This window comes from Brienomyrus brachyistius, chromosome 18, assembly GCF_023856365.1.
Source record: "Brienomyrus brachyistius isolate T26 chromosome 18, BBRACH_0.4, whole genome shotgun sequence".
NCBI classification, from domain to species: Eukaryota; Metazoa; Chordata; class Actinopteri; order Osteoglossiformes; family Mormyridae; genus Brienomyrus; species Brienomyrus brachyistius.
In genome coordinates this window covers 10471156-10485455 of record NC_064550.1, presented here as the reverse complement: position 1 = coordinate 10485455, position 14300 = coordinate 10471156, and the positions used below count along the sequence as shown (strand labels likewise).

The 14300-nt window shown below is 43.8% G+C and overlaps 1 protein-coding gene across 1 annotated transcript in view; it reads left to right on the top strand.

Moving 5' to 3' along the window:
* The window catches only part of LOC125713504 (double C2-like domain-containing protein beta), an 87226-nt gene that overhangs the window by 16130 nt on the left and 56796 nt on the right, over positions 1–14300 (top strand). Inside the window, exon 2 of the mRNA XM_048984706.1 lies at positions 14219–14298. Coding sequence (XP_048840663.1) covers positions 14219–14298 — 80 coding nt within the window. The remainder of the gene's footprint in view (positions 1–14218; positions 14299–14300) is intronic.

The following is a 14300-nucleotide window of genomic DNA, read 5'->3' as shown; positions in this document are numbered from 1 at the left end:
CTGCTGCTCATTGGCCTCTGCTGCTCATTGGCCTCTGCTGCTCATTGGCTTCTCCTGCTCATTGGCCTCTGCTGCTCATTGGCCTCTGCTGTTCATTGGCCTCTGCTGCTCATTGGCCTCTGCTGCTCATTGGCCTCTGCTGCTCATTGGCTTCTCCTGCTCATTGGCTTCTCCTGCTCATTGGCTTCTTCTGCTCTTCTCTTTGCTGTGGTAATACTTTCCAAAGACAAAATCACTGCTAAACTTTTTGTGATAGGCAATACTTATAAAAAAGGACGTAAAGAGTCTGAATCACACAAGGTTAGGGTCACCGTCTTGTATTGGTTTCCAAGATATTACATTACAAAATAATATACGTAACCAAAAATATCCTAAAGACAATGCTAAGGACCAAAGCCGACATACAATGAACTACTAAAACTCAAGAACCAAAAATGAGATTTAAACTATATTGTTGCTTCTGTTCTCATTTTGTCACTCATATCACGTTTTTAGGCAGATCTCACTGAGGCTTCTCCATGCACTCTGTGGTTTTTGAACAGGCTGGACATTAAATTTAATCTCATCTGATCTGGCCCAGAATTCCCACCACAGATGTACAACTAAATCGCTGTACCGCGTCAAAGACGATGATCCTGCCATCGGCCTACGGTGACGACATTTCCTCCCAAATTTCCACCAAGCAGACGTTTTCCTTCCATTGCATCGGTCCCTCTCCCTTAAACATCTTATCTGTGTGTAGCCAGCTGTCAGTGTAAAGCTGGGCAGTAAACTCCAGCACAGCTCACAACATCATAAGGCATGGATTGGGTTCATGACTGACTTAAATACTTATGACACATGCTATATGTTGCATTCAGACTATAGAAGAGAATTGACTCTGCTACCGGCCCAGAGTGGCCAATCGGGAAACTCGGGTGAATTCTCAGTGAGTCCCTTAGTTGCTGTGCTGGTCAGAAACGAAATCATTAGACAGGTTTAAAATTGAGTTGGTCGGAAACAAAATTATTTTACGTTTAAAATTCCACACCAACTAATAGCTTGCTATTGCTAATTACTGGAAGTTTCTCAAATGATGGACAGATACAGACACCAAGCTGGGCTGAAAAAGTCAGACTGCTTAAACAGTTCGATATGCTATTTATTTCTTTGTGAAATATCAGTAACTAATGTATATGGATAATAAGACTTCAATTGTGACATCATGCATCAAAGCTCCCAAAGAACGAATATAAAATGAGCTGATATTGGGTGTAAAACTGCAGGGCTGGAAATCAGTCCCTTTCATACCCGCTCTGGTACGATATCTTTTAAAAATGACTGGGATGGATGTCACTGAATACGGGGAAGATTTTTGAGTTAGCTGACACTAATGAAGTATACAGACACCATTGTCACCCCTTCCTCAATCCTCCCTCTTCCAGCACTGAGTCACGTCTGCGCACTCGAGGTGTCCGGACGCTGGGTGTTTCATAGCTCTGCTCTGTCAGTGAGGTCAGCACCGAGCACGTCATGGTAACTGTCATTCATCAGTGTAAGAGATACCACAAAACGGTACGGATGAAACACACATTCCTCAGATATAGTGATAACTCTTTGGTTGCCTCCGTTAAAAACCGTTAAGCAACCGTTGAAAATGACCTCCGGGTCGAAATTAAGATGGGTAGTTTGTAGCGGTGTAGCTTGTATGTCCGGGAGCAAAAATGTTCCTTAAGATGTTTTTCCTACGTCTCCATGGTCACGGGTCCAGTCCCTTATTAAAGTTTTGCCAGCTGCACAAAGGTGAAGAGTACTGATCACCCCACACCACCCGCACCAAAAATGACAAATGACAATATCATTGCCCTGGTTTCCTCTACACTGTCATCCTGTGACACCCCCATCCATTTTTTTGTACGTGGGGCCCCCTTCATTGACCAACCCATTATTCTTCATTGTGCCCAATATGCCCTTTGCTGACGTGATATAACTCCTTCCTCACGCCGGATAATCTCACACACCTTAGTCGGTTATCTGTTTACTCACTGGGGGGGGAGGGTGACCTTCCAGACAGATGAAATGCAGGGTTAGGGTTACTGTCTGGTGTAAATAGACAGGTATGTTTTTGACCATCTCTACTGATTCAGTTAAGTCCAACTTTTGCATGAGCAGAATATCCAAATAGATTATGAGCTATTTCTATGTCTGCTCCTGGAAAATGTACCTTCTCAACATCAGTGTTCAGCCAGTGGTCCAAAGCAATACAGAAAATATCTCTACAAAACAGAAAACTGAAAAATATTGGCAATAAATCCAGAACGTGGCAACGGAAATCTTTCAAATCCTCTCAGCATTTTGGTGGCGTACAGGCTGCCTCTATTCTGGACTCTCTTTGAAGAAGCACAGTCTAGTTCAGTTTTTCCCAGTCCAGTCCTCAGGAACCCACTGTTGGTCCGTGTTTTTGCTCCCTCCCAGCTCCCTAAAAATGTGGACTCTCTGTGGGTCTCCATGGACCGGATCGGGAAACTCTGGTCTAGTGATTCACCCAGAATTTGCGGTGTCACCCTCTGCTCTTCCTCTCTACTTCTAATCTTTATATTCCTTTCTGCCCCCTTTGTTTGGTCATAATAATGGAGCCAAATAACTCGCAGACACTACATTGCTACTGTTCTTCTACCTTACTGTACTCATGAGGGAAACAGGTTAGATAAATGAATTCGTTTTCTGAGATGTGATAAGAGGGGCGGCACAGGGGTGCAGTGGTTAGCACTGTTTTGCCACAGTTGCAGAAAATGTTCAGCCTACCTGTGAGAATCACATGTCACCAAGTGCGGATGACGAAGTGACGCGTGGCGGAAAGAACCGCTCTCTCCCACCCACGGAAAAATCTGTGCTTTACACTGTGTCACTTTGTTTAACATCCGCCACTTGCTGCCAGGTCTGCAGAGAATTACGGGGAGACGAATGCTTCGCAGTCAAGAACGTTTCCTTTAGAGAAACACTGTTTAGCTTACCCGGTGTCTGCGCCAATCATCTCTCTGTCTCTTGCAGCAGATGTAGATTTTGCATGGTCACATCCCTAGGCACCTAGAACACTCAAGAACAAGGACAGATCTCAAACGTAACACCTAGCACACTGAAAGACCTCGAGATATCGAATCATGATAGACTGACCACATATGACATAACACATAAACGTCTATCCCGCTAAAACTTCTGTGGATGTACCATCATGCGGGACAGCATGGGCTGTTGAGTTTGGCAAATTTGTTACATACGAGGTACCACCGGTTTTTGTCATTACCTTGGTGAAGTCTGACTGCAGGAGGTCAGTCACATACTTATGGTTCTCGATAACACAAGACTTCTACTGGCTGAGCTCAGCCGGCGTCAAACCCTGCGTGCCGAAATTGTGGAAAGGCAGCTGACATTGCGCAGAACATGGGCCCGTTAACGGTAAGGCTGTGAGTTTGGTGTAGCTCTTGTTTTATGCACCCCGTCTCTTGGGACCAGCTTTCCAGAAAATACTTCTTCAGAGAGTTGCTCTTGCAGCCACCCCTCCGCCCCACCTTTATCTTTATCTTTGAATTTCTTGCTGCCTCTCTGTCCTCTTCTGTTTATTCTCCATAAGAGCAGCACAAGCCCTAAGTAAATTTTTCTTTTAATCTGATCAGTAGTGCAGCTGAGGTTCCCCACAGCACAAGGGCTGGCTGAGAGGGCTGAGGGCTGCTTTCTGTTTGCATGGGGAGAGGTGGACCTGGGAGTGAGAGCAAGGCTGGCGATGTGAAATTTACAAGTTACTGCAGTCAAGCATGATACTTTTATTTGCAATTTGTGCAAGTATACATACATGAGGATAAATAATTCTTCAATTTTTGCCTTTCCCATCTTGCTCTCGGATGAGACACGCACATATACAGATCTCCCCTACTCTGCGAATGTCGCTTTTACGGAAGACCTACATCCCCACCTGATTTCGCTAAAACCGAAAGAAATCCAAAGAGGATTTTTGCTTTTACGAAAAAATGAGAAAAGTGAAAAAAGCATTTGTTTAGTAGTGAGCCAATTATAGACATACCGTCATGCGCCGCATAACAATGTTTTGGTCAGCGACGGACTGCATATGCGACGGTCCTCTCATAGGAGCTGAAAAATTCTTTTCGTTTTGCAACGTCATCGTAATGTCATAGTGCAACGCATTACTCGCTGCATTGCCAGTGGTATAAAAGTATAGCACCTACAATTATGCACAATACACAACACTTGATAATGATATTAAACAACTATGTTACTAGTTTACACATTTACTATACTGTAGTTTTTGTCGTTATTAGGCTTTACCATATACCCCTGGTGTGTAGCTATACCTTCTAGGTATGTGTATACTCTTCGATCTTCTCACACCGGCGAAATCACCTAATGACGCATTTCTCAAAACATTTCCCTGTCATTAAGAGATGCATGACTGTATAGATTCTGGTAAGTGAAGCTATGCCGTAGGTACATTAATTCCACTTTATATAGACTGTGTATTTATCATGTCATTCCTGCTTTTACTGTATGTTAGTGTTATTTATCTTTTATGTGTTATTTGGTATTCTTTAGTAACGTTTTTTTTCCAGTCTGGAAATGCTCGAAAAATGTTTCCCCTATAAGTTAATGGTAATTGTTTCTTTGCTTTAGACCATTTCTGCTTACGAAAGATTTCATCGGAATGTTCCACTTTCAGATCGAAGGGGGAAATTTGAGGTCAGAGCCCAGGATTATCCAGTACCTCAGGCGTAGTTTTTAGTGATATGGCTCTTGCTCAAAGACCCCACAACGATTTGATTACACAATAGTACTGTAATGTAGAGACACATGGTCTTATATTGCCTGCTCTTATCATATACAGCTTTACTGACTGGCACTTCAGTATAAATGCCATTTTCATTTTATGTGCAAGTTTATAGTCCTACATTATGGCTAAGTGATTAGCCAAGAGAATTTTGAAATTATGATCAGGTGATTAGATATGCGGTTAGAGACTGGATGCTGCTCAGCCTGATAGCAGTTTAATCCTGTATCTCTGTGAAGCTGTAATGTAAACCTCTGGGTCCCGTAAATGTAGAATTGCAGGTAGAGCTTCTCATCGGGCAGCGATGTAACGTAATAGCTGGTCATGCATTGGCGGTGAGCTTATTTTGTCACATGAGGCTATTACACCAGCATGCTGGTTCATTGGGACGTTCTGTTGCCTCCCAGCTCCTGGACTGGGGCTCTGAATCCAGCTTCTGCTTGACGTTTGTGGAGTTTGCATCTTGTCCATGTGTCGCAAACTTCCCTCCCAGGTTTAAAACATATAGCGAAGTCCATCCGTGTCTTTAAATCACAAACCTGTTTCTAGTCATGTACAGCAAAAAAAATTTAAAAATCTCTAACCTTTTTACAGTGAGAGCTACTTTTACAAAGAATATTATCTGGGGAGTCGTGATGTATATCCCGCAAACCTGGAGTGGGGGGAGATCGCTAATGAGGAGCGTAATGTGTAGTACTGTGGGACATGTTAATGTTCTCTAATTAAAGTGCATCAGCATGTTTCAACAGCTTATTGTCTCCAGTTTATTATGGAGGATGGAATACAGCTACAAAGGCAAACTAATATTCTCTTACTTCTATTCTGTTGTTTTTATTATTACCGTCACTAGTTCATTTGTTTTTCCTTGTTGTGTTTTTTTCCTTGTCGTGTTGTCAGTGTTTTAGTGTTGTACAGTGCTTTGTGACCTCTTGTCTGTGAGAGGCACGTAATACACAAATTTTACTTGCTTCCATACTTACAAATATGAGTCCCAGTAACTCTGACCAGCATAACCAGATGGATTGATGGATGCAGTGGTGTGATGTGTATGATGATGACATAGTAATGGACACACGTGCAATACAGTCGTCACATCATGAACGAATGCTTTGTAAGAAAATTCTTAAAGGTTTCATCTTGTAAAAATAAAAGTAACCCTCTTTAGGTTGAGGCTGATGTAAGGAATGCACTCTTAGAAATGTGTTCAATTGCAAAAGGCGCCATTATGAACAGCGATTGTAAAACCCAAACATATCACAATGTGATTTTTTTCCCCAATATTTAAAGATACTTGGGGGGGTCATGTCTCCCCTGCCCCCATATTAACTACGCCGATGGATGGATGGATGGATATAAATTCTGAGCATAAACTGGCCAAGATCCATTATTGTCATTTTTATGTTTGCTGCTGACTGATTAGGCCGGCAAACGGCCCCCGGCCCCCAGCTGCTCCCCCATCTCCAGTGAAATAGCAGCAGGCGCTCCTGTAATTTTACTTTAAAAACCGTGCCTTCCCACTCCCTTTGCAGTGATACCTATTCCAGGTTCATTAATTCAATAGCTTCCCCTACATTTGTCTGAATATGCTGCAATTCAGCCACAGAAATAAATATCCTCTTGGAGCTTAGCAATAAGCACTTCCCCCTTTCGTATCGCCCAATGAGGTCCCAGGAGGGCAGGTCAGGTGACTGTCAGGGTCGTCATACGGTGTATATATGAGTGTGATTCCTCATCCGCCGACCAGACCCAGATGGCGCCTTTCCGGCTTTTGTGCACGTCTCTCTCCTCATGCTCACACCAAAGCCGTCTCACCTATATTTCCACCGTCACCCCCAGACACGATCCCCGATTGCCCATCTCGGCATCATCCGGCTTTGCCTACTATCTGGAATAAGCGTTGCGGTTTTCGCAGATGTACGGTTTTTATCTGTTTTATTTATCTGGGTTCTCATTCTGTTTTTGAGACTTAAACTTTTTATCAGACAGTTTTTCAGTTGATTTGTGTGCCATCCTGGCTGGTGTTAAGCTCCAGTCCAGCATATAACAAGCTTGTTTCCTTCACATTATGAAGGACAGTGACTGTGTCTTACATCCTGCTTCTTATACCTATATTGAATGAATGACTGGTACATTTATATTGTACATATTATATAGCACTTTTCAAACACCCAAAGTGCTTTAAGGAACCAGTGGGGAACCACTTCAACCACCACTGTGTAGCTCCCACCTGGAGATAATGTGACGATATTATGGTGCCATTCGTCATAAACACCAAATTCTTTATTTGTGGATATTTATGCAAGTCTTTCATTTTAAATATAGCCCAACAATTTTATAGAATTAGCGGTATCACTTTACAGTAAGGCTCCCTTTTGCCACTTATAAATGGTTGTGACTCTTTAATGGAAAAAAACACAGATGATTTACAGAATGTTCCAACCAAATTAATAACCTGATTATACATCATTCATAAACCCTTTATAAGGGAAGTCTTGTTGTAAAGTGGTACCAAACTAGCTACCATACTTTTGAAGCTGCTCTTAAGCATTAAGACGTTGTTCACTATTGAAAATGCTGTAACATTCAGCAGTCTGTGTAGATATCGACCAAGTCGCTGTTGTAAAATCGATTATTTCAGCAGCTTTTTAAATGTACCACGATGTTAACGTGGCACTCATGACACGGGCATCGGGGCTAGATTAGATGTGACGGACACGTGAGTGGGGTACCCTCGCCACGTCAGCCGACAGAGACGCTGAGGCTCGAGCAAAGACCAGCACATCAGCCCTTGGCAGGGCTACCCGGCCCTCGGCAGGGCTGCACAGCTCTCTGCAAGGCTACATGGCTCTCGGCAGGGCTACCCGGCCCTTGGCAGGGCGGCACAGCTCTCTGCAAGGCTACATGGCTCTCGGCAGGGCTCTCCGGCCCTCGGCAGGGCTACCTGGCCCTCGGCAGGGCTACACGGCTCTCGCAAGGCTCTGTGGGTCTGATCTTAATGAGGGCGTTAAAACCTCCCCGAAGTGGAGTGATGAACAGTTAGAAGGTCACAGTGTCTCGCTCGCCTCAAACCCCAATTAGGGGCACATTTTGTCTCTGTGGTGGCGAGCGGCATCCTCACCATGCCAACCACAGAATGAGCACATTAATTCCTGAACTGTTACCTGATCTGTGTCCCATAAGATTTCATAGGGTTTATGGGACAATTCTATTTGATTTCCCTAAATAAACATGAAAACAATGAAAACTCAATCAGGAAATACAACTTAAATCTACACTCACAAGGTGAATAACGTACATTTTCTGTCCGATAAATTTGGCCGGTGTTCTAAACACACCGTGTTCGTTCATTCTGGGTTCATCAGTAAGTGTAAGTTATCACAGTTCAGGCAAAGAAAACAGTGAAATTCTTGTGTAACGAGAACAAGGCAGTAGTGCAACGTCGAAACACTACAGTACAACAGCACATAAAATACAATAGGTGAGTACAGCACCATAAAGTGGTAGTAACATAGCAACAGTGGTAAAACGGTACACGAAAAGTATGCAAAAACCAATTCAGTATTGTGAAATTTGAACTAGTTACAACGGTTGCACTTTCCTTGAAGGGGCAGTTACTGCTGAAGTACAAATAATGAACGAACATAGTAGCCACCTGAAATATGTCATGATTCATTAATGATGAAATAACTTGTGTTATTTATGAATTGTTCCTTCAGTAGTTCACAAAGGTTTACAGAATTAACAGACACAATAACAAATATAGCAACTACTTAAGATAAGAGATGGATTACCATTCACTGATGATGAACAAACATGAGATCGGTATGTAGCCAAGACTTAGTTTGTGGTTAATTAAGAACAGAATATTATATTCGTTATGCTTCCTCAAGTGAAGTGTTGCAGTTACAATAAACGCAGGAGGATTACACTGGGTTGGGGCAGTGTTATCTGGGTTTGGTGTCAGTCACAGGGTGTTTACAATCCTGATCGCTTGTGGGAAGATGCCGTCCCTGAAGCGCGTGGTGCAGGTGGAGATGCTCCTGTAGCGTTTAGCGGAGGGCAGTGGGTATAAAGAGGACAGGAGCAGGGTGGCTGGCGTCCTTGGTGATGCTCGGGCGTCTCCTGACAGAAGGATGCTGTAAATGGATCGGAGCTGCAGAAGCTCAGAGCCAGTGATTCCGGTGGCTATCCTGACTGAAATTTGCAGCAGAGTGAGATCTTCCGCTGTCAGGTTACCAAACCATGCCGTGATGCCTCCTGTCAGCCTGGTCTCAGCGGTGCAGCGTCAGAAGCCTCCTCAGGTAGAACAGTCGCTGTTGTGTCTTGTTGAGGATGCAGCTGGTGTTTCGAGACCATGAGAGAAAGTCTGAGAGCAGGAGGTCCAGGGATCTGACTCGGTTGACAATTCCCACAGGTTGAACCATTGATGAAAAGTGGGAACACCGATACGTTCTTCCTGAAGTCCATGACGAGCTCCTTTGTCTTGTTGACACACAGAGCAGGTTGTTTTATGGGCACTGAACATTCCGGCCATTTATTTCCCTCCTCATCATCGCTGATGATGATGACTGCAGATGCGGCAATGCTATTGCCTGCATGCCCTGCCACATAGTCTTAGGTGAATAGACTGTATAATGGACTACGGCAGGAAGCCTGCGGCAAACCAGTGCTGAGGATCAATTGGGATGAGCTGCTGTTTCCGATTCTCACTGCCTGTGGCCTTTTAGTCAGAAAATCAAACACCCAGCCACAGATGGAGCTGCACAGACAAAGGACTCTGAGTTTTAACGCAAGTTTTGATGAAGAAATAGTGATGAATGTAGAGTTATCATCGACGAACAGCACCCTGACATAGATGTTCTTGCTTTAAAGTTGTTGCAGAGCCGTGTGTAGGCCAAAGGGTGGTGGCATCTTCCACAGACGGCCGGCACCCATACACAAATCCGGGGTATCGTTATTCCCATCGGACATGACTAGTCTTCAGAAGCATTTCATTATGATGGACGTGGGAGGTGAGACAGTAAACACTGATGCAAGAGACGAGATTTATCTGGCACGGGTTTGACTGTGTTCTTAAGACGGACAGTTTCAAGACATTGGAGAACACCAATGCGTGTTTTGAAGATGTGACACACTGCTGCCAGGGCCAGTGGACCATTACAAGAGTTCAGACATTTAAAAGTTTTAGATTCCTCACCCACCGTCACATGCAGAGCAGCTCCCTCTGAGGTCAACATAACCTCCTTTGCTGGATTTGGACTGTGGGTTTCAATCCAAGCTCAAAGGTGGCATACCTCATCAGGGAGCGAGGCAGCGGTGCCCGTAAGTGCTGCCAGGATTTTGTAGCTGGGTATTGCTTACAGTTCTTTCCATAACAAGAGGGTTCACAGCTGCTGCAGTTATGTATTTCAGACTCATACAAAGTGTATTTTATGGCCCGATTCAGGTTTATGTCATCAGTCAGCCGTTCGTTAGTTTCTGGCATGTCTCCAGTGTGACCTGGAGGGTTAAGGGCAAACCGAGGTAAACCGTCAAACACCTGCAGCTCGTCCTGCTTTGCATGGAATCGCGTGACATGTGGCAGGTAGAGAAAATGGCAGCCTTGGCTGCCGGCGTATCTCTGGGAGCCCACATACCTCATCTGCAAAGCATGCTGGGACTTCATGAAAAGGGATAGATCCACAAAGGAAGCAGGGGCTGAACATGGAGGGGGGGGGGGGGGGGGGGATTTAGGAATGCCAAGAAAAAGATGCAGCATTTTCAATACGAAGATATGAGAATAATTATTGTGGTGTGTTTTATGCAAGATTAAGCTGGTAAGATTCAGTGCTCTTGGGTAGAGTAGTCAGGGGCGGATCGGCCACAAAAAGCAGACCGGGAATTTTGTGCTGATCCTGGGGGGGGGGAGTCACTCACAATCAACCGATTGGCAACCAATGAAATAAAGCATTATCCAGCAGTCATCTCCTGCGATCGACTGACAGGTCGGGCACCCCTGGTATATAAGCTATATAATGTATATCATGCTGGGGTTGGGGACGAAAGGCCGGCCCTCACAAAATCGGCCCACCAGGAACATTCCCGCATTTCCCGATGGTCAGTCCCTGCCGGTGTGTGGGGAAATGGCTGCTAGTGAAATTTGGTGGAAGCTCTTTCGAAAGCTGAACCATCAGATGACAAGCTTCTACAATTTATGTAGAAATCTATCCAGTGATTATTTCTTACCCCTTATTATCATTTTTGATCTTTGTAATTCTTGGAAATGTAGCGCATACAATATACAATGCACAATGACTTGGTCTGAACAGATATGAGAATAAGATGGATTATATACTAACGAAAAATTGCAGTATTTAAGTATATCCATCTCTCAACTTGAATCCGTTTTTTTTTTTTTTTTTGTTCTCTTTATTTTTCAAATACCGAATAATGTAGTAAGACACATATTGCAGTGAGACTTAAATCGGGCTTTTCTCAGCGAGCTTCCCGCTACTCCTGCGGCTGTGTGAGCAAACCGACCACAGCGATGCAGACAGTCCTTTGCTAGTCTGCACACACCGGCATATTCCACAGAATGTTCTGTGCCGATGGCATGTTAAGATAAGGCACCGGCCCTTTGCATATTTAGCCTACATGTTGCCGGCTGCTGAACGCCTGTCCATCTCCGTGTAGTCGCGTGCGAAACGTGCAGTGAGGTGCAGTGAGGTGCGGCTTTTTGTTCTGCGTTTGGACATAACAAGAGAGTGAAAGCAGCAGCCGTTGAGGGTCCGCAGGCTGGAATTAATTTCTTCTGCTGATAATACCATTGACCCCAGAGTGGAATTGTAGGTCAGAGAATGTCCTCAGACGATTAATTAGAAACCAGTGTATCACAAGAAGGCTGGGTTTGTAATCATTTTTTTCCAATGGACACAATTAATAACAAAGTATAATGAGGACCATTAAGCATTGCAGTATTGATGTTACGTTCAAATAATTGTAATTGCAGAAGATATACTGTCATTTATTGTCTACCAGATACTGCCATTATAAGCAACAAAACCATGCGTCTCTTATGTATGTTTCTGTTCCAAAAAAGGCTTTCGGCCACCTGTGGAATTTCGGCTGCCAGTTCGCCGCAGCCTCTGGAAGGCGTCCTTAGTGAATTCACAAGGAAGCAAATTAATATTGCCCAGCGCTCTGAATGCCTTTAATGAAGCATCACACCAGCCAATTCTGTTTATGCACTCCAAAGCTAAAAAAAAAAAATGCTTTCATTTCCTCGAGTACTTATGCTAAAAGCAGAGGCAGGGTTGCACTAATATACAAAGATGTCAAAGAGAGCGGTAGCTAAGTCAAACGTGAAAATGGGTGTAGCATTCGTTAGCACTGTCAACCGTAGAGACTCGCTATATAAGCGACATCACTGTCTGGGAAACAGGGAAAATATGTCGGTGTCACAGATTAACAAAACTAAGAATAATAATTGCAGCCTGTATTGCTTAGTCTGGGGGTTCAGCACTTTAGCAAATTTGAGCTGACTGGTAACACTTTACTTAAGGGGTCACAAATAATGTAGTGATACACTCTTATTTAATGCGTCAGTTAACCAGTAACTAAGTGTTAGTTACATACTGATAAGAATCAGAATCAGATTTATTGGCCAAGCATGTTAAGTTACACAAGGAATTTGGTTCCGGCCGTTGGTGTCTCTGACGAATATGCAGGCAATGAACATGTAATTTACAGACAATACACAATATACAAGCCATTTACAGATTAAATACAAGACAAGTGATATACATAAAGTGCCAATAGCAATAATGATTATGTGTAGGAATGATATTGTACAATGCAGTATGTGTAGATGTGAGGCTGTGGTATAGTAGATGCTTCTATCAAACATAGGAGCATGTTCATTCATCATCAATCATTAATCACTGTTCATATATTGTATGCAGGCATTGTATTACTTAATATTTTGTTCCTTAGTAGTACCTGAGTAAGTTATTTGTTTCCCTTCAAGTAATGCGGTCTTGCCAGTTCTTCGTATTGTTGACAGAATTTGACGTTTAAGCAACAATATTCCTATAACATTTAGAAATGGTGTAATGAAATGATTTACTTACGAATGTTTGTTCCTAGCTGATGTAAAGCGTCTTTTAAAATGAAAATAGAGGTTTAAGTCTTTGCGCATCAGGCAGGACATTTGCATGCCTTGATGGGAGAGAGAGAAAAAAACCTGAAGCAAACTGTCGTCATGCTTCTTACAGGTACGAGCTGGCAGAGCTTGTTCACTTCTGATTGCCAAACGGGGATTTGCAGGTTCTGAGAGCCGAGGAATCGGGGAGCGACCGTGGCAGAGCTAAATTCCCGCAACCCGGGGGCAGGGAAGATCTGAGCTGCTTGCGTGGATATTGATGGGGGAGGGGAATGTACTTCAGTGTAAAGTAAACAAAGACAAAACCGTAATTTGCGGTAATTTAAAGGGAAGTCAGATTGGCTGGAAGCTTTCAGCAGAACGTCTCCGCAAATCTTCCAGGCCGAATTGCCGATTTCAGATTGGCAAAATATACAGTTGCTCTCACCAGTGAATTAGCCCTAATGACTTGATTACCTGCCAGTTTGAGTCCCGTCCGTGATTGCTGTCAAGGGCATTCTGCTAATTTATTATCTTTCTGATCGTAAAAATAATATTACATCATCGACTAATGGATCTGATTCAAGTCTCTGCCAGAAGTCGAATAAGCGCAGTTGTCAGCTTTGGTGAGCTGCGCACACAGGCACACGCGTGTACATGCTTGTAATAGTTTTATTACCTTGTAAATAGCCTGTAGGGTTTGCAAACTACCACAGCGCTTTTGACGTAGCTAATTTTAGGTTTATAATGGAATTATATACATTTGCCATGTATTGTGTGCATGAGAGTCAGAGAGCATGAGAGTCACGCCGGATGTGTGAGTTGGCAACCCTGCGAAAAAGGCATTGGCAAGACAATTTGTGAAGGAAATTGGTTCAAGAGAAGCCAACTGTCTTTTTTCCATATAATTATATTCAGAGTTCCAGTTTTGTCGTCGATGCAGAAGGGAATGCCGGTGCAGTCCCACAGGTGTCCCCTTTTGTGTCCCCGGCTGCTCATTGTCATTCCTCCAAGCCACTCAGCCAGCGATGTGGAATGTGTGTCTCACTAGCATGTCATCGCTAGCAGCAAAGCATACAATGCAAGCTCTCAGAGACACGCAGAATAGCAAATCTGCTTCCACGCTCTCTTCTGTCTCACCTCTGCACATTTTCGGTTGTCTCTCAGGAGCAGGATGTCATAATACGGCTTTTGCTGAGTTAAAGATGGACTTTGGTCAACTCGCTAATTTTAGCATTATGATGACTGGCGTCCAGTCTCATGGCTGTCAACTTCTCTTACAGCCACACTGGGGACGTTGGATTTCAGCCTGCTGTACGACCAGGAGAACAACGCCCTGCACTGCACCATCAACAAGGCCAAGGT